Raw genomic sequence first — 19959 nt, 5'->3', positions numbered from 1 at the left:
TGTGTAGGACCCTGGTTAATTTAAAAGGAAGAAATCCCTTTAGTACCCTTGAGTTTCTGAAAGGGTTCTTCTTTGGGATAACGGTGGAGAGACATGTCGATGTTATCTTTTGGGTCTGATCGTCAGGAAAATGCAGATTAAACTGCCGTGTCCATTTGGAACCTGGGAATTGAACCCTGCTACTGGAACAAATGTATTCCATCAGAGCATAGACAATGATTCAGAGAAATATGGCCTTTATATTAATAATCTGTTGTTTTCTTTCCCAAATTTTTCTTTTTGGTTAAACAATGAGTGAAAAGATTCATTCGGTTGGAAGCAGCACCGTCCCTTTTCACACCTTTTTTTTTTTTTGGTGGGGGGATGTGGGAAGAGACCTATTAGCCCTTAGGGTCTGAAAATATTACAATAGGATTATTGTGGTGGACAGGACAGACAACAGTTATTTTTGCTTGTAGCTGAATGTATGATGTCCAGGGATCACAAGGAAGTATCAAAAGCCCGATCAAAACTGCCGTTTTTTGTACTATCGAAATTTGTCAGAATAAAGAAATTGAAAGCAAAAACATAAAGAGTTTATCTGGCCTTGTAGACTGCGATTGAACCAGTCTCTGTCATCTATAAATAATAGAAAGTGGGTATCCATTTCTGTTTGTGACAGCAATAACAAAAAATGACTGCAAATTAACAAGCTTTTGTAAACTTTCTCTATTCAGGGATTCGAATCCCAAATTCCACTCGAATATACCCCCCCTACTTATGAACTGTCACGTAGCTCAAGGTGACAAAGTTACTACAAAGATGAGAATAGGCCATAGGTGGTTCCTAATTCAATGACATTTCTCACAGTTAATTGAATTGACTTCCCCCACCCTCCGGATTATCCTCACCCATAGAAAATACCCTCCACCCAAGAATACTTAAAAAAAAAAACCATGGCTTACCAAGAACCTCTCTGCGTTCATTTTTCAGATTCCAGTGAACCTTCCATCAGCAAAGGAATGGCGCAACTCGGTCTGAAGGACAATCGACCGCTGGCGGAATGGCTTGACCGGTACAACGCCAACCAGCCGGACCTGGCCGCCAAGCCCAACTTCACCACATTTCCACTGGACTTTAAGCCGTCACCGTGCAAACCGCTCTTCTTTGACATAGCTCTGAGCCATATAGAGTTACCCTCCTTGGACGAGAAACTGGAACAGAATAAATCGTCCCCGCAAGGGGGTCTGGGTGGGTTCCTGCGTGGATGGTGGAGCGGGGGTGAAAAGTAACTCTCGATTTGCCACGATGTCGGAAAAAGGATTTTGGAAAAAAGGTCTTTTGTATACATAAGCCGGTAGTATTTGGGAGGGCTCTCACTCTTCTCCTGCATGTGCTGTAATCATCTTTTATTTAAGTTTTATTTGATTTCATTTCTTTTTTTTTAGTATAGAAAACTACACCTTGTTGCAATGCAAACACAAAGATGGGGGAAGGCCAAAAAGAATAACACTCACTTTTTTAACGTGGCTTGGCAAACAAAATTTGAAGAATATTCAAAATGGGAATTGGAATTTTATATATTTTGGATTTGGTGTTTGTGTGTTTATCTTGTTTAGAGAAAAAGAAGAAAAAAACAGCATCTTTATTTGATGGGGCTTTAAAGTTTTAAAAATGGGTTTCGGTTGTTGATTTCTTGGTCTACAAACATTGTGGTGCTTGACTGACTGACACTTTATGGGGGGATGTTAAGGTGACTGAATTTAATATTGGCAGGAGTTATGGATGGTAGTTGGAAGGACCAGGGGTGGGGGGGGGGGGTGGTGAGGCGAAGGATAGAGAAGGAGAAATGAAAGTGAAGAGGGAGAATCTTTGAATTGAATTTTCAGTTTGCAGTAGCACAGGTTTACTGATAAGGCTATATTTAAAGAAACTTTCAATAATGCACTCTTCGTGTATATAATTTGGGGTGTGGTAGTCGGAACGGGGGGGGGGGGTGTGTAATTGAGACAGCAATGAAAGGGAGCAACCTTTCCACATATATGTTGTTTGTGCTATGGTAGTATCGTTTCCTTTTTCAAACTGGAGGGCAAAAATGTAAAAATTAAGTTATCTAGAATTAATTCAAAATCAGGTTTAGTTAATAAATGAAAGTTAAAGACAATTTTATTGATGGTAGCAGGGGTGCCATGGTATTGTAAACTGAATCATCAATCAGCCATGGAAGGCCAACTCCTTTTTGTTGGGAAATTGTCGTCAAGCAAACCTATGGATTCAAGCCCTGTCTGGCTAAAGTAAGATGGGGTTAATATTTTTATCTAGGAGAAATCAATTCTTTTTCCCCTCACGTTGAAATGGTCTTCCAAATTTAAAAAAAAAAATGTCCAAAAAGAATGTACTGGTGTGAATTGGATAGCTACCTGGTGTGAAGTAAAAAGGCCATAGGCTTATCCCATATGTACATGTGACTGCTTAGTATCATTAAATAACTGCCCTCCAGGCTGATATTATAAATAATAGAAACATTATAGAAAATAACTGTCTGTTGTCAACCAACCATCTCAATAGTAGATGCAGGTATCACTAAGAATGTTTATGAAATATGTATTGCATGTGTTGATTAGTATTTGCATAATAATTTGATGAGGGATAACCTGTGTCTGGACAGGTAGTTGAAGGGTATTAACTGTGGTGGGAGGGATGAAGGTATATCCTGTCCATGAACTGATTTGTCATTAAAAAAAAAGACGTCATTTCAAAGTATCACTCTTTTTTCTTATTTTTTTCCTTTTTTTTCTTCCTTTTACATGAGTATTGTAAAAGGAAAAGCAGAGGTTGAATTTGAGCCAGGGACCTTGAGATGCAAAAGCAAAAGTCTTTACCACTAGACCATTAGGTGGGCCTCTAGTTTTTAAAGCTTTACAAATATTTAAAGATCCTGCTGTGTGGACTTAGTCGTTTTTATAAAACATTTTCTCCACTACTCCTCCTCCCCCGACTAGCTAGTCAGGGGGGAAGGGGTGGCGGCGAACTCCACTTGTCCGCGCCTTTACCTTGTCAGGGGGAGGGGGCGGCGACCTCACCTTGTCCACACCTTCACCCCCTCTCACCTCTCACCTTGGTACTCACCTTACCCACCTGTCAGGAGGAGGGGGACCGCCCACCTTTGGGATTCACCTTATCCACTTGTCAGAACTCCTTTTTCAAATACTCACCTGGGACTTGAACCGATGCAATCCAAACCAATCGCTTACTGAACGATGGAATAACCAATTACACCATTTCGGTTCCCTCTGGAGAAACTTCGTTTCTTATATTTATACTTCCACTCCCTCCAGAGGGTTGAAAAGTAAAAGGCTCTGTCTGGACATGAACCACAGACATGGTGCTCTGTCTGGGAATCGAACCGGAGACATGGAGTTTGTCTGTCTCTCCAGTCCAGAGCACTACCAACTGCGCCACAAGAACTGTTGAGAATTAATGCTCGTTTCTAATATTTAAACTTCAGAGTCCAGAATGGAATCAGTAAAGAGCAAAATATAAAATGCTCTGTCTGGGGTTTGAACTGGAGACATGGAGTTTGTCTGTCTCTCCAGTCCAGAGCACTACCAACTGCGCCACTAGAACTGTTGAGAATTAATGCTCGTTTCTAATATTTAAACTTCATAGTCCAGAATGAAATCAGTAAAAGAGCAAAATGCTCTGTCTGGGGTTCGAACCCGAGACATGGAGTTTGTCTGTCTCTCCAGTCCAGAGCACTACCAACTGCGCCACTAGAACTGTTGAGAATTAATGCTCGTTTCTAATATTTAAACTTCAAAGTCCAGAATGGAATCAGTAAAAGAGCAAAATATAAAATGCTCTGTCTGGGGTTCGAACCGGAGACATGGAGTTTGTCGGTCTCTCCAGTCCAGAGCACTACCAACTGCGCCACTAGAACTGTTGAGAATTAATGCTCGTTTCTAATATTTAAACTTCATAGTCCAGAATGAAATCAGTAAAAGAGCAAAATATAAAATGCTCTGTCTGGGGATCGAACCGGAGACATGGAGTTTGTCTGTCTCTCCAGTCCAGAGCACTACCAACTGCGCCACTAGAACTGTTGAGAATTAATGCTCGTTTCTAATATTTAAACTTCATAGTCCAGAATGAAATCAGTAAAAGAGCAAAATATAAAATGCTCTGTCTGGGGTTCGCACCGGAGACATGGAGTTTGTCTCTCCAGTCCAGAGCACTACCAACTGCGCCACTAGAACTGTTGAGAATTAATGCTCGTTTCTAATATTTAAACTTCAGAGTCCAGAATGGAATCAGTAAAAGAGCAAAAATATAAATGCTCTGTCTGGGGTTCGAACCGGAGACATGGAGTTTGTCTGTCTCTCCAGTCCAGAGCACTACCAACTGCGCCACTAGAACTGTTGAGAATTAATGCTCGTTTCTAATATTTAAACTTCAAAGTCCAGAATGGAATCAGTAAAAGAGCAAAAATATAAAATGCTCTGTCTGGGGTTCGAACCGGAGACATGGAGTTTGTCTGTCTCTCCAGTCCAGAGCACTACCAACTGCGCCACGAGAACTGTTGAGATTTAATACTCGTTTCTAATATTTAATCTTCACAACAAAATAAATAGAAAATCAAATGCATCCTCTGGTGTTTGAATTCAAGACAAGGAGTATGTCTCAATTTTTTTTTTTCAGTTTATTGACAATGTCATTGTAAAAAACAATAATAAATATGCAAAATTATACAACATAACAACTTCGCCACAGTAACTGTTAATTGAGAAATGATAGGCTTTTCTAATATTTTAACTGCAAAATGAGGAAAAGAAATACCAAAACAATACATCCTCTGGGAGTTGAATTCTAGACAGAGAGTTTGTCTTACTTTCTATGTACATAACACTATCCACAGTAACTGTTTAGAAATAATTATTAGTTATTTGATTTGATTTATTTTGTTTTTTCACGTGCAAATATACAATGTGAAAGGAAGTCTTCTATAAAGCATACAATAGCTTAACAATGTAGAAGACTGGTCAGAAAAGCATTATTTGGACAATTGCTTCCCATCTAGCAAAAACATATCCCTAACAAACAGTAAACCGGCGTCGTAAAAGCTTTTTGTCATAAACAATGGTATTATCAATTCTAATAAAATTATTAGGGATTTGCACACCCAATTTCCGATGGTTTCTTAAAGGTAGCTAAGCTTACTCAAAACCATACAAATTTGTTCAATGAAGGTATTTTTAAATGCAGGAAATATCCTGGTCATGAAAATTATAATTAAAAAGCAACTCTCTACCGGACGGCGACAGAGAGGAATGAAATAAAAGAGCTTCCAATACCCCGTGTTGGCATTAATACAATAACGCTTGACCCAAGAGGTTTTGAGAGCACCAACAAAGCTGTGAACAAATATTTTTTTAAAACCCCCCTTTTCAATGGGGTTATACATAGTAATTTTCCTTACTTTATCAGTTTTCCCGTTCGAAATAAATCAAAAATAGTACTTTGGATCTTATCAATAAAATCTTTTGGAGGGCTAGGCAGATTCCTTTGGGACCACGTATCTCCCGCACGGAAGCAGATATGGACCTGGGAGTTGCAAATTTGGGCTCCTGAGCATCGGTTACCCCCTGTTACGTCATTTGGGCGAAATCGATTTTGGATCGATTTTTGGTCAGTTTTGGCAAAACTGCAAATCAGGTTGTTTGCCCCCCACGCCCCAACACAGCACCTAATTCCAAAATAAACTTCAGATTCGTAATCAGCGTGTCACGAACTACCAGAAAAGATACACATTTATCGCTTTTGCGACAATTTTTTTTTTCACCTCAAAGAAAAGTAAGACCGAAAAACTTTTACGACGAACAAAGGTTATAAAACCTTTTGTTGTCCCTAAAAGTTCTTCGGTTTTCTATTGTTCCTCTGAAGTTGCAAACTGAGCGAAATAAGTGTCATAAGAGGGTGCACGACGCATCTTGCCAGTGATACGTGATTTCAAAACAGTCAAATAAAACCTTTGTTTGTCATCTTGAGTTTTATCTTGACATTTATGAATAAATGGGTCAATTTTGGCAAAAAACTGTTAGAGGTACGTACCCCTTACGGTTTTTTTAGGTGCAAAAACTTTTTGTCGCAAAGGCGATAAATGTGTATCTTATTCGCGACACGCTGATTACGAATCTGAAGTTTATTTTGGAATTAGGGGTTATGGTCGAGGGGGGCGAGGATGGTCTGTGGGGGCGCTTTCGACACTATCTAAGCGGAGCGCCACCACGGGTAGGCGCGGAGCGTAGAGAAATTTTTCAATAAAGATGCTCCCTAGATCGCCGGAAATGACCCTTTCCGGGCCTTGCTAATATGCAGATAAATGAAGAATAAATAGGTGTCATCGCCAAAAAAATGTGACAAATGTCAATAGGTAGATGAGAGCGCATTAAAAACGTCAATAATCGCATATAAATAAAAAGTGGTAAAAAGCTGAAAAGGGCGCCAGCAGTCCATTTGAGTCCGTCAGGGGGGCATCCGCCCCCCTGACTGTATGGACGCTCCGCCACTGCCAGATAGACCACCCAAACCCCCCTCCCCCTTCCATGGTACGCCATTTGACGCAAGAATAACACACCCTCAATGCAACCTACAGCTAATGGACACTTTCGTGGTATGATTATAGTCCCCCAAATGAGCCCATATCCACCGATATAATTAAAAAAATGTTCTAATAAAAATAAAAAAACTCCTAGTAAATGCCCACCACAATATTTTTTTCTGAAAAAGGCAAGTCTCTCTTAGAAATATGTGATAAATACAACTTAACGATAATTAACCAAAATACCAAACCTAGGATGAACTCAATAAACAATATTACAGAACTACTTGACTACCCATATAACCTCAAATCACCTCGCAACTAAAACACATTCGATACAAATCCTAGAAGATGACTAAATCAGTGACCATTTTCCACTCGTTTTTGAGCTAGACATAAACCTCAACTGCATGCCAAATAACGAATTGACGTATAATTAAAATAAAACAGACTCCCAAAATACAACAACCAAAACAACGAGCTAAATTACATCGACAATTACTGTGACAGCGTTGCCCATCATATCTTCTATACTTTCAAAAGACACTGTCCCTTAAAAACAAAACAGAAAACGAAAACTAAATAAGAATATTCTTACACTTATGAAACTCAGACGTCGCCTACGTAGAACTTATATCATCTCCCGAGACCCAACTCTAAAAACCCAAATTAACCAACTTAAATAGCAATAAACAGACAAATATTGGCGGATGAACAAAAGCGCGTCCAAAACAACTGCGATTTAATCATTAATGATAAAAACCAGAAACACTTTTGGAAAAGTTAAAAAAAAAAATCATTAACCCCATTACAACACCAAACACAGGTAAAACAGACCAAGGCCTTAGATTAGAGATAACGTAGGTAACCTCATCACAAAAACTCAAGACCAAATAAAGCTAATTGAATCGTACTTTGAAAGTATATTCAATATCTACGATGGCCCCCCATACGATATCAGCTGTAAACACGAAATAGACCGTACAATTATCAGTAATGCAACCAGCTTTAACACCAACCCATTAGGATGTCTCAACAAAAAACATCCCTCTGCTCAATAAAATAGATATCAACAATTGGGATAGTGCAACTAAAACATGCATCCTCCACTGGTCCTGACAACATAAATGACCAAATGCCTAAAAACTCCCCTCCGATATTCATTAACTCTCATATTTTCCCACTATTTAACGAACTCCTTACACTGGGTTATTTCCCAATCCCATGGAAATCCGCCAAAAAGATTTTAATACCGAAACTAAGTAAAGACCGCACCAAAATTCAAAACTATCGACCAGTTAGTCTCCTCCCAGCCTTAGGTAAGATTTTGGAAAGAATTATAGATAACCGAACCATAACCCACCTAGAGCAAATTAATCACCTTTCCCCGTATCAATCGGGCTAATTCCGCGCACACAAATCTACAATAAACCAAACTTTCTGCTTATCTTATTTTTTTAGCCTCTGAAGAAGATTCTGCTAGGATCGAAACTTTTACACATTCTATTACACAGGCTCTCTAGTGGATAAGCAGTTTGCTAACAGTTTTATTTTATTTTCATTCTGCTTATCTTTTAGGCAGAACAAAGGTTTGTGAATCCTTTGTTCGTTTTAAAAGTATTTTTTCGAGTTTCTATTGTTCCTCTGAAGTTGCAAACTGACCAAAAAAGAGGCCGATAGAGAGCGCTCGACGCGCCTTGCCAGTCATACGTTATTTTAAAGCAGTCAAATCAAACCTTTCTTATTCATAAATGTTCTCCAGTTTCACGGTGTTGTTTCCTCGGAAATTGTATGCTAAGCGATAGAAGTGTTCAATGTTTTAATCGTAATTTTTTCTTCAAAAATGGAACGGAGGGTGATAAAATACTGCCTGATACTGTTGTTTTAACTGGTTGTTGTATATTAATAGTTTTCAACCGCTCCGCGACATGAGCTATGCAGATTCAGGAAACGTTGCCTTGACCATTACTTTAGCAACAAGGCAATCAAAAGAATTAAGATCTTTTAAGGACTCACAAATGTAGAATTTATATTCCAAAATGTTTCAATACCCAGAGATGCTCTATGTATGAGCACATGGACATATTCTTTGATCAATTTGAGCAAGAAAAGCAGCTCTGCCACCCCTTTAATAATTAATGAGTTACATGACATTGTTTTATTTTCACTATGGAACATTTTCACAAGTTACTGCCAAACCTAGAGTCATGTAGTATTATTCACTGAAAATAATGCCAAGTTTAAGACCATTTGAAATATGAAGTTCAATAAAGGTGTACGTGTTGAGTTATCCTGTTTACAAGTACAGCATTTTGAACATCACCCTCCGTTCCATTTTGAAGAAAAAATTAGCATTATTTCTCAACAGTTGCTGTGACGCAGTGGTTAGCAAGGGCGTAGGAACCGGGGGGCTGGGCCTAACTGCGCCAAAGTTCAATACAGGGGAACTTGAAATGCAGCTATTGGTCAAGACAAATTGGTTGGGACACGGTATATCATGTCCCCACTACTGAAAAAGTTGATGGGGACGCGTCCCGCTGTCCGCACCAGGATCTGCGCCCATGGTTTGAAGGCTGTTCATCCTGGAACGCCATTTTCATGCTCACTTATATGATGTGATATCTGCTGTTTGCTTAACAAATTCGAATAATTGAAATGAGACTGAAATAAATAACTTTGATTTGTTTATTGTGCAATTCCCCACATTCTTTTCATTTCGAAAGACGCACAGTTTCAAGTTCAGTACACTGAAGGTTTCGATTCTCTATCTGCCTTCAGTTTAGGTAAAATCTTGGGATATTCATCCCTAGATCTCGGATATTGCTAGAAATCCATACAGCACAGTGTTCTTGGTATTTCTTGGGATTTTTCGGGCCTGATCTTGGGAAATTGCAAAATCGGGAGTGGTTACACTCCATTTAGGTCAGTGCACGTATGGCAAGCCGTTTTAACATTTACCTCGCAATTCGACTTAAGTCGAATACATTTCACTTAAGTGGAATTCAATATCACTTAAGCAGAATACTACTTAACTTACGTGGAATTCTATTTCACTTAAGTGGAATACCATTCCACTTAAGCTTAATTGTATTTTACTTAAGCTGAATTCATCAACTTGTCACTGCATCTTACTTAAGCTAAATCTATTTCACTTAAGGGGATTGTATTTCACTTAAGTGGAATTGTATTCTACTTAAGTGGATACAATTCCACTTAAGTGGAATGTCCTTTCTATTTCATATATATATATATATATATATATATATATATATATATATATATATATATATATATATATATATATATATATATATATATATATAAACAGTTGTACAATTGTGCTATGAAACCAACTGTGGCTGGTCTCGAACTCGACCGAGTCGTCGGATAACATGATGCATTTCGGTATTAGACTAACTAATATATATATATATATATATATATATTAGAGAAAAGGTACTCCCTCCTTTTCTCTAATATATATATCACTAATATATATATATATATATATAAATATATATATATTAGAGAGAGAGGAAATATGAAAACGTCAAAATGGAGTTGTCGGTGTAAGGGGTAGGGTGAGGCGCACACCCCTTCCAAAATCATCGATCCTTCACTGGCTACCCTATGTGTATAATAGGGATCAGCCCTGTAATTATGTCACTGTTCTTTTTTCTCTTCCCAGTTGCTTGCCCTTTTTTCTACTTCCTCCTTTTCTCCATTTCCTCTATTTCTTCTTTTTCTTTTCCCTGCCTTTCTCCCCTTCTTTCCCCTCGTTTTCCCTTTTTCTTCTCTCTTTTTTTCTCGCCTCTATTTCTTACCTGGGGGGCGCACGCCCCCAACGCCCCACCTGGATATGCGTGCCCCCAACGCCCCCCCCTGGATATGCGCCTGGTCAAGGTGGTCAGAATTTGACCCTAAGTGACCTTTGACCTCTTCATAGAACATTCAGATCTTGTACATTTCTGAGCATGAGGATAATCGCAGCTTTGATTTTGATGTCGACAAGGATTTCAGGCTTTTGGCAGCTGATGACTCCAATTTACATTTGACCTCTTAACAGAACTGCTCAAAGTGTAATGCTCAGTGAGGGGGACCTACCACCTAATTATGACATTTTACCGATGCTACAGATATTCACTAAACTAGACTACAAGGTTTTTGTATTTTGGCTGCTGATGACTTCAATTGACATAACTTCATAATTTCCATCTGTAAATATGAGAAAATTTTCAACATGATACCCTTGAGAAGGGCACTTTTGAAAACATGCAAGAGAGAATAAAAAACCCAGTATTTTTAGGTGCAGGGCAGAGATGGTCTTATGGTATTGCAGAAGTAGTCAAGACTATGCATGAAATAAAGATAGATTTCCCCAGAAAAAAATTCTGCCAAACTATTCCTTAAAATTTAGGAGAGCAGTTTTTTCAAGAGTTTTTAGTACAGCTTCCATAACAGTGTTCTCTATTATATCTCTTGCTATTTCAAGGAAAAAATACTGCATATCTTTCAATATTTACACACATGGTGATACAAAAAAAAAGAAGTAGAAAAGCTTACATATATATACAGTTTATATATATATATATATACAGTTTATATATATATATATATATATATATATATATATATATATATATATATATATATATATATATATATATATATATTTATATATATATATATATATATATATAAACATCAGAAACGATTTGCCGTCCCAGATAAACCAAAACAATTCCTTTACAATTACGACGGAATCGGATTAAAATAATCCGACGCGGATTAAAATAATCCGAATTTCTAAAACTTCTGCTCAATTCATCAGAAATCAGTAAGTCGCTTTGCCCTTACAACCATGCCGACATCTCCTCTATAAAAGAGTTTCAATTCCTGCTACTCCTTGTCACTTTCGGTGATCATGCACTGAAGAAGAGCTAGTTTTGCTCGAAAGCTCTGCAAAAACCAAACATTGGCTGTTTTACTTCCAATCACTTACCTAATTCAATTATTGTATCTCACTCGAGATCCAGCCTTTCTCTAAATGCAGCATAGTTGTTTAACAGTTTTTCCGTTATTCCTATCTATATCTTTCACTGTTGGTATCTAATTGATCCAACTATGCTTCAAAATGGAGAGCACCTTTGAAACTTTGAAAACGCTTCGACGCCTTTCCGAAAAACGGGTTAGGTATCGGCATCATCTTTCCAACTACAGACTATACCGTAAAAACAAAACGGTACCAAAAGGCCTTAAAATCAAGGTCCGTGCTGGTTTACCACTTTCTGATAGCGACAGCTTTGCCAATTGGAAAGGAATCCTTAAGAATGCTTCGCTTGAATTAATGGCTGTGCAAATAAGTATTTGTCGCAAAACAATTCACGAACTTAGCCAGCAAATTGATTCCAAAGCCAGAAAACTGCAAAAAGAACTCCCCAAGAACGAGTTCGAAAGAAAGCTTGACTCCATCTCCAAAATTTGCTTGAACCTCTCACATACCCTAGCTTCAAGACAATGTCACAAATTGAAGAGGGATAATGTCACGCAAAGAGTTAAGTCTTCTGGTGAAACCCAACTTGAAACCTCAAAAAGAACCAGGTCTCGCAGATTCCGTCGGAAAGAGATACAGACCGCATGCAACACCACCAAAAGTGCAGTTGTTACCATTGATTGCCAACTCTCGGCAGGAGAAACAAACCTACTCTCCAAAGGTCTAAATTTTTGCCCTAAACCACGGCAAGTAAACGCTCAGAAACTTTCTCTTGACCTAAATCTGTTCTATCGACGCTTACGTCTCCGTGAATTTTTTGCCGACGAAAATGGCAATAACACCACGCAACAAATCAACAACTTGGATTCCAATTTTAAGCCAAAAAGCTCGTGGAATCCACCCAAGGCCCATTGTGCGCCTCTTGAATCATTTATTTTGGCCATTGAAGAGGATGTTAAAACACACACCTCCGCCCCAGACTTCCGCGACAATCTCAACAAAACTGAGAGACAGGCCATTCATGAACTCCGGAAGCGCGATGACATTGTCATCAAGCCAGCCGACAAGGGTTCTGCAATTGTCGCTATGGGCAAACAATTCTACAGAGAGGAAGCCAACAGACTACTCGGCAACCCTCAACACTACAAACTCCTAGATTCTGATCCTACTCAAGAAATCACACAAAACGTGAAAAGAGTCATCCAAAAGATAGTCTCTAACGGTTCCATTGACCGCAAGTTAGGCCAAAACCTCCTGGAAAACGACCCAAAACCTGGTCGCTTTTATTTTCTGCCTAAAATTCACAAAGAAGGCAATCCCGGGAGGCCCATAATATCGGGTAATGGCACAGCGACTGAAAAAATTTCCAAATTCGTGGATCTCCTCATCCAACCTCTCGTTTCGGCCCTACCGTCCTATGTGCAGGACACTACGGATTTCATCCGGAAAATTGGGGAAATAAAAAATCTTCCCTTATCTTCTCTGTTAGTTACCTTGGATGTGTCTTCGTTATACACAAATATCCCTAACGAAGAGGGCATTTCGGCCTGCACAAAAGCATTCAAACCAAAACGTGGCAAAACCCCCACGAAGAAAGAATTGGCCGAATTAATGCAACTCATCTTGACCAACAATAATCTGGTATTTGGCAACAAACACTACCTCCAAATTCATGGCACCGCAATGGGTACCAAAATGGCACCGTCTTTTGCCAACATCTTTATGGGAAACCTCGAGAAAGAATTTTTATCTCGACAAAACCTGAAACCACACACGTGGTTACGTTACATTGACGATATCTTTATGATATGGACCCATGGTGAGGCAAATCTAAAACTCTTCATTGATGACATAAACTCGTTTCATCACACTATCAAATTCACTGCTGATTTTTCTGGACTTGGCGTTCACTTTCTGGACACCACCGTGACCCTACAAAATGGTTCACTCAAAACAGACTTGTTCAATAAACCCACGAACAAGCACAACTACCTCTTACCAAGCAGTTGCCATCCACGTCACTGTACCAGAAATATTCCGTACAGTCAAGCGTTGCGCATTCGACGCATTTGCTCCTCTGAAGTCGATTTTGATTCACGCACTAAAGAACTGTCACAACACCTCCTAAACAGACAGTATTTTCGAGGTACTATTGAAAATGCCATCAAAAAGGCTAAAAGCAAACCCCGTACCGAAACATTGACGTACAAAACTCGTCAAACCAGTTCCAAAAGGGTACCATTGGTTACTGAATTCCACCCTGGTCTCCCACCACTGGCTTATATCATTCAGAAGAATTTTCACCTACTTCAAGGCACCGAACGCCTGAAATCAGTATTCCCAGAATTACCTGTCATCGCTTTTAAAAGACCCAGCAACCTACGGGATATCTTAGTTCGGGCATCCTTTCGGGATGACACCCCATTAGGGGAAAGCATAACAGAAACTACAGGATCATCGCCCTGTACACAAAATTGCAAAACGTGCTTACTTGTCGATTCGACCGGGGCCTTTCAGAGCAACCAAACCAAACGCACGTTCCAAATTCGGCACAAAATTAACTGCCTATCCAAAAATGTCATTTACCTCATCTACTGCAGTATTTGTAACTTACAATACATTGGAGAGTCAAAAAACACTCTTAGAATGAGAATGACACAACATAGATCGGCGATCAAAACAAAAAAGATCTACCAACCTGTTGCAAATCACTTCAATTTCCAAAATCATTCAATTGAGAATTTGCGTGTTATTGCCATTGACCAGAACGATTCTTGGACAGATAAATCTAGGAAAGCGAAAGAAAATTTCTGGGAACTAAACCTAAAGACCACGGCACCATTCGGTTTAAACATCAGAAACGATTTGCCGTCCCAGATAAACCAAAACAATTCCTTTACAATTACGACGGAATCGGATTAAAATAATCCGACGCGGATTAAAATAATCCGAATTTCTAAAACTTCTGCTCAATTCATCAGAAATCAGTAAGTCGCTTTGCCCTTACAACCATGCCGACATCTCCTCTATAAAAGAGTTTCAATTCCTGCTACTCCTTGTCACTTTCGGTGATCATGCACTGAAGAAGAGCTAGTTTTGCTCGAAAGCTCTGCAAAAACCAAACATTGGCTGTTTTACTTCCAATCACTTACCTAATTCAATTATTGTATCTCACTCGAGATCCAGCCTTTCTCTAAATGCAGCATAGTTGTTTAACAGTTTTTCCGTTATTCCTATCTATATCTTTCACTGTTGGTATCTAATTGATCCAACTATGCTTCAAAATGGAGAGCACCTTTGAAACTTTGAAAACGCTTCGACGCCTTTCCGAAAAACGGGTTAGGTATCGGCATCATCTTTCCAACTACAGACTATACCGTAAAAACAAAACGGTACCAAAAGGCCTTAAAATCAAGGTCCGTGCTGGTTTACCACTTTCTGATAGCGACAGCTTTGCCAATTGGAAAGGAATCCTTAAGAATGCTTCGCTTGAATTAATGGCTGTGCAAATAAGTATTTGTCGCAAAACAATTCACGAACTTAGCCAGCAAATTGATTCCAAAGCCAGAAAACTGCAAAAAGAACTCCCCAAGAACGAGTTCGAAAGAAAGCTTGACTCCATCTCCAAAATTTGCTTGAACCTCTCACATACCCTAGCTTCAAGACAATGTCACAAATTGAAGAGGGATAATGTCACGCAAAGAGTTAAGTCTTCTGGTGAAACCCAACTTGAAACCTCAAAAAGAACCAGGTCTCGCAGATTCCGTCGGAAAGAGATACAGACCGCATGCAACACCACCAAAAGTGCAGTTGTTACCATTGATTGCCAACTCTCGGCAGGAGAAACAAACCTACTCTCCAAAGGTCTAAATTTTTGCCCTAAACCACGGCAAGTAAACGCTCAGAAACTTTCTCTTGACCTAAATCTGTTCTATCGACGCTTACGTCTCCGTGAATTTTTTGCCGACGAAAATGGCAATAACACCACGCAACAAATCAACAACTTGGATTCCAATTTTAAGCCAAAAAGCTCGTGGAATCCACCCAAGGCCCATTGTGCGCCTCTTGAATCATTTATTTTGGCCATTGAAGAGGATGTTAAAACACACACCTCCGCCCCAGACTTCCGCGACAATCTCAACAAAACTGAGAGACAGGCCATTCATGAACTCCGGAAGCGCGATGACATTGTCATCAAGCCAGCCGACAAGGGTTCTGCAATTGTCGCTATGGGCAAACAATTCTACAGAGAGGAAGCCAACAGACTACTCGGCAACCCTCAACACTACAAACTCCTAGATTCTGATCCTACTCAAGAAATCACACAAAACGTGAAAAGAGTCATCCAAAAGATAGTCTCTAACGGTTCCATTGACCGCAAGTTAGGCCAAAACCTCCTGGAAAACGACCCAAAACCTGGTCGCTTTTATTTTCTGCCTAAAATTCACAAAGAAGGCAATCCCGGGAGGCCCATAATATCGGGTAATGGCACAGCGACTGAAAAAATTTCCAAATTCGTGGATCTCCTCATCCAACCTCTCGTTTCGGCCCTACCGTCCTATGTGCAGGACACTACGGATTTCATCCGGAAAATTGGGGAAATAAAAAATCTTCCCTTATCTTCTCTGTTAGTTACCTTGGATGTGTCTTCGTTATACACAAATATCCCTAACGAAGAGGGCATTTCGGCCTGCACAAAAGCATTCAAACCAAAACGTGGCAAAACCCCCACGAAGAAAGAATTGGCCGAATTAATGCAACTCATCTTGACCAACAATAATCTGGTATTTGGCAACAAACACTACCTCCAAATTCATGGCACCGCAATGGGTACCAAAATGGCACCGTCTTTTGCCAACATCTTTATGGGAAACCTCGAGAAAGAATTTTTATCTCGACAAAACCTGAAACCACACACGTGGTTACGTTACATTGACGATATCTTTATGATATGGACCCATGGTGAGGCAAATCTAAAACTCTTCATTGATGACATAAACTCGTTTCATCACACTATCAAATTCACTGCTGATTTTTCTGGACTTGGCGTTCACTTTCTGGACACCACCGTGACCCTACAAAATGGTTCACTCAAAACAGACTTGTTCAATAAACCCACGAACAAGCACAACTACCTCTTACCAAGCAGTTGCCATCCACGTCACTGTACCAGAAATATTCCGTACAGTCAAGCGTTGCGCATTCGACGCATTTGCTCCTCTGAAGTCGATTTTGATTCACGCACTAAAGAACTGTCACAACACCTCCTAAACAGACAGTATTTTCGAGGTACTATTGAAAATGCCATCAAAAAGGCTAAAAGCAAACCCCGTACCGAAACATTGACGTACAAAACTCGTCAAACCAGTTCCAAAAGGGTACCATTGGTTACTGAATTCCACCCTGGTCTCCCACCACTGGCTTATATCATTCAGAAGAATTTTCACCTACTTCAAGGCACCGAACGCCTGAAATCAGTATTCCCAGAATTACCTGTCATCGCTTTTAAAAGACCCAGCAACCTACGGGATATCTTAGTTCGGGCATCCTTTCGGGATGACACCCCATTAGGGGAAAGCATAACAGAAACTACAGGATCATCGCCCTGTACACAAAATTGCAAAACGTGCTTACTTGTCGATTCGACCGGGGCCTTTCAGAGCAACCAAACCAAACGCACGTTCCAAATTCGGCACAAAATTAACTGCCTATCCAAAAATGTCATTTACCTCATCTACTGCAGTATTTGTAACTTACAATACATTGGAGAGTCAAAAAACACTCTTAGAATGAGAATGACACAACATAGATCGGCGATCAAAACAAAAAAGATCTACCAACCTGTTGCAAATCACTTCAATTTCCAAAATCATTCAATTGAGAATTTGCGTGTTATTGCCATTGACCAGAACGATTCTTGGACAGATAAATCTAGGAAAGCGAAAGAAAATTTCTGGGAACTAAACCTAAAGACCACGGCACCATTCGGTTTAAACATCAGAAACGATTTGCCGTCCCAGATAAACCAAAACAATTCCTTTACAATTACGACGGAATCGGATTAAAATAATCCGACGCGGATTAAAATAATCCGAATTTCTAAAACTTCTGCTCAATTCATCAGAAATCAGTAAGTCGCTTTGCCCTTACAACCATGCCGACATCTCCTCTATAAAAGAGTTTCAATTCCTGCTACTCCTTGTCACTTTCGGTGATCATGCACTGAAGAAGAGCTAGTTTTGCTCGAAAGCTCTGCAAAAACCAAACATTGGCTGTTTTACTTCCAATCACTTACCTAATTCAATTATTGTATCTCACTCGAGATCCAGCCTTTCTCTAAATGCAGCATAGTTGTTTAACAGTTTTTCCGTTATTCCTATATATATATATATATATATATATATATATATATATATTGTTATGATGTAGCATGTTACTTTAAAGGTTAACTACGCTAATTGATGTTATGCAATTCTTAAATGGTGTATTATTATGCTAATTTGTAAACGTAAAGCACAATCAGTGCAGTTCTAAGCTACGGTCGAGTAACCTCACCGAATGCCATATATATTAGTTTTCAAGGAGTGGCTCGGCCTCTTCTCCCAGTGGCACCAACCTGTACGTCACGCCACGTATCACAACTATGTCTGCATAGCCCTTAGAAAACCTACCTTTTCCGTTCCGGCCTATATATATATATATATATATATACAGTTTATATATATATATATATATTTACATATATATATGTACATATAGATAGGGAGTACTCTATTCGATTAAGCCCAAAAGGGTTTCTTAGTTGACTTCCTTTCACATTTTTTACTTATTTGTACTTTTATTGTCTTGTTCACCTTGTAATACTATGTGATGAAACAAATAATACTAATAAATATATCTTTTAAGAAGCTGCAACATCGGTGGCTCAAAAAGTTTGTGATTCTGAAAGTTTGAGACCGGCAGGTCTTTCTGGTAGCTGGATCGAATCACTTTCCGATTCTTCTTCAACTTTAGTCCTATTTCTAATCCCTTTGTGGGAAACTTCCATCAGCTTGTCATTTTGGATTGATGAAGCGTTCGGCACGTCGCTACCAGAATTGGAACAAACTTTTCTGTCTTCTTCTGCCTTCAGGAGGTTATCGTCTGGTAAGCCTTTCCTGATCTGGTAAGAGTTAGACTGTACTTAACTCGGAGGTGAAATGGAGGCTTTCATGTCCATAATGAGACTAGAGTAGGGATCTGAATCGGCTACAGGGGCTTGGGATTCCAATTTATTGTCTCTGTCTGATGTTTCGTCATCTTCCCAAGTCTCTTCCAAATTTAAGTCTTCTGGAGGTCTCTTGGGGAGCTGTTCCATGGTGGACACCATAGGTGGCTCTGTCCAGAAAAGAGTATGAAAGAAAATTACTAGATAGGAATACACAAGCCATGTAGACGTAAGAACTCTGCATAAAGTGTAGATCATGCATGTTACATTTGAAGACTCGAATGAGTCAACGATAGCCAATAATTTTAAGGGCGAAAACGGATTGCTTTGGGTGATAGGAGGGGGTGGGGGATTAACACTTTCTTGGTGGGAGGGAGTCAGAGCCACAGACAGAGATCTAAGAACATTTAATGATTTCCCTAACTTATGTTATGTCAGAAATGTCAAATTTTTTATTTTTTATTTATAACCCATCTACTAGTGAAATGTCTAGTATTGTTGTATCAACTACAGTAGTTACAGAATATTATTATAAAATGTAAAAAAAAAATGTAAAATTTTTTTATTGCAATAGATTTACAAGCTATATTACAATGGAAAGACATGAAGGAAAAATTCATAAAAAAGATGACTTTAGAAACAAAGTTTAACAAACCTCAGTTAATTTGTTGTGAATGGTTGAAAAACAGCGCTATCAGACCAGGCTGGATTTTTTATGCCACTTTTAATTTGTAAGGGAACGACCCATTAATTTGCCGAGGTTCATCGGTTTAGAGTGACAAGACTATTTAGTCTAATACTTTAACCATTTAGCTGAGTTCCTCAGATCCAGCACAAAATCACAAAAAGATATTTACCTGTCTCAAATGACATGTTTACAGTGGTAGTACAAATTTGTCAACTTTTGGATAGATGGTGTTTAATTTTCTTTCAATGGGCGCAAGGGTGTTGTTGTTTTAATATCAAGTTAAAGGAACATGCTTTGGTTGAGTGAGAATTTATGTAAAGCCATGGGTTAACAAAACTTAACATTAACATTAAAGCCTGTTCTAGAAGAGCTGATAACATCATCAAGTTAGCCTTTAAAGGAACATATCGGAGGTTTAGCATATTTTAACAGTGCATAGCTTGGAACTGGATCAGCAGTGTGTGAGTGTAAAATCTCAAATTAACCTTGTTCTG

General features: G+C 39.1%; 2 protein-coding genes across 15 annotated transcripts in view; one reads left to right on the top strand and one right to left on the bottom strand.

The window, feature by feature from the left end:
* Positions 1-2868, top strand: part of LOC139978062 (beta-adducin-like) — a 537403-nt gene extending 534535 nt beyond the window's left edge. For 3 of the 7 annotated variants that reach the window (XR_011796892.1, XR_011796896.1, XM_071988019.1), the window contains one exon: positions 973-2868. The gene's annotated coding sequence lies outside the window, so the exon portion shown is untranslated. The remainder of the gene's footprint in view (positions 1-972) is intronic. The other 4 variants (XR_011796893.1, XR_011796895.1, XR_011796894.1 and 1 more) reach the window with 2 other exon arrangements.
* A 15543-nt stretch (positions 2869-18411) lies between these two features.
* The window catches only part of LOC139978061 (BRISC complex subunit Abraxas 2-like), a 33472-nt gene continuing 31924 nt past the window's right edge, over positions 18412-19959 (bottom strand). For all 8 annotated transcript variants that reach the window (XM_071988009.1, XM_071988011.1, XM_071988012.1 and 5 more), the window contains one exon: positions 18412-18947. In XM_071988009.1, the coding sequence (XP_071844110.1) occupies positions 18754-18947 (194 nt within the window). In that variant the 3' untranslated portion in view covers positions 18412-18753. The remainder of the gene's footprint in view (positions 18948-19959) is intronic.

The sequence above is a fragment of the Apostichopus japonicus genome, chromosome 12 (assembly GCF_037975245.1).
Source record: "Apostichopus japonicus isolate 1M-3 chromosome 12, ASM3797524v1, whole genome shotgun sequence".
In the NCBI taxonomy this organism is placed as follows: domain Eukaryota; kingdom Metazoa; phylum Echinodermata; class Holothuroidea; order Aspidochirotida; family Stichopodidae; genus Apostichopus; species Apostichopus japonicus.
Note: the sequence above shows the minus strand (reverse complement) of the source record. Positions and strands in the feature narration are given on the sequence as shown.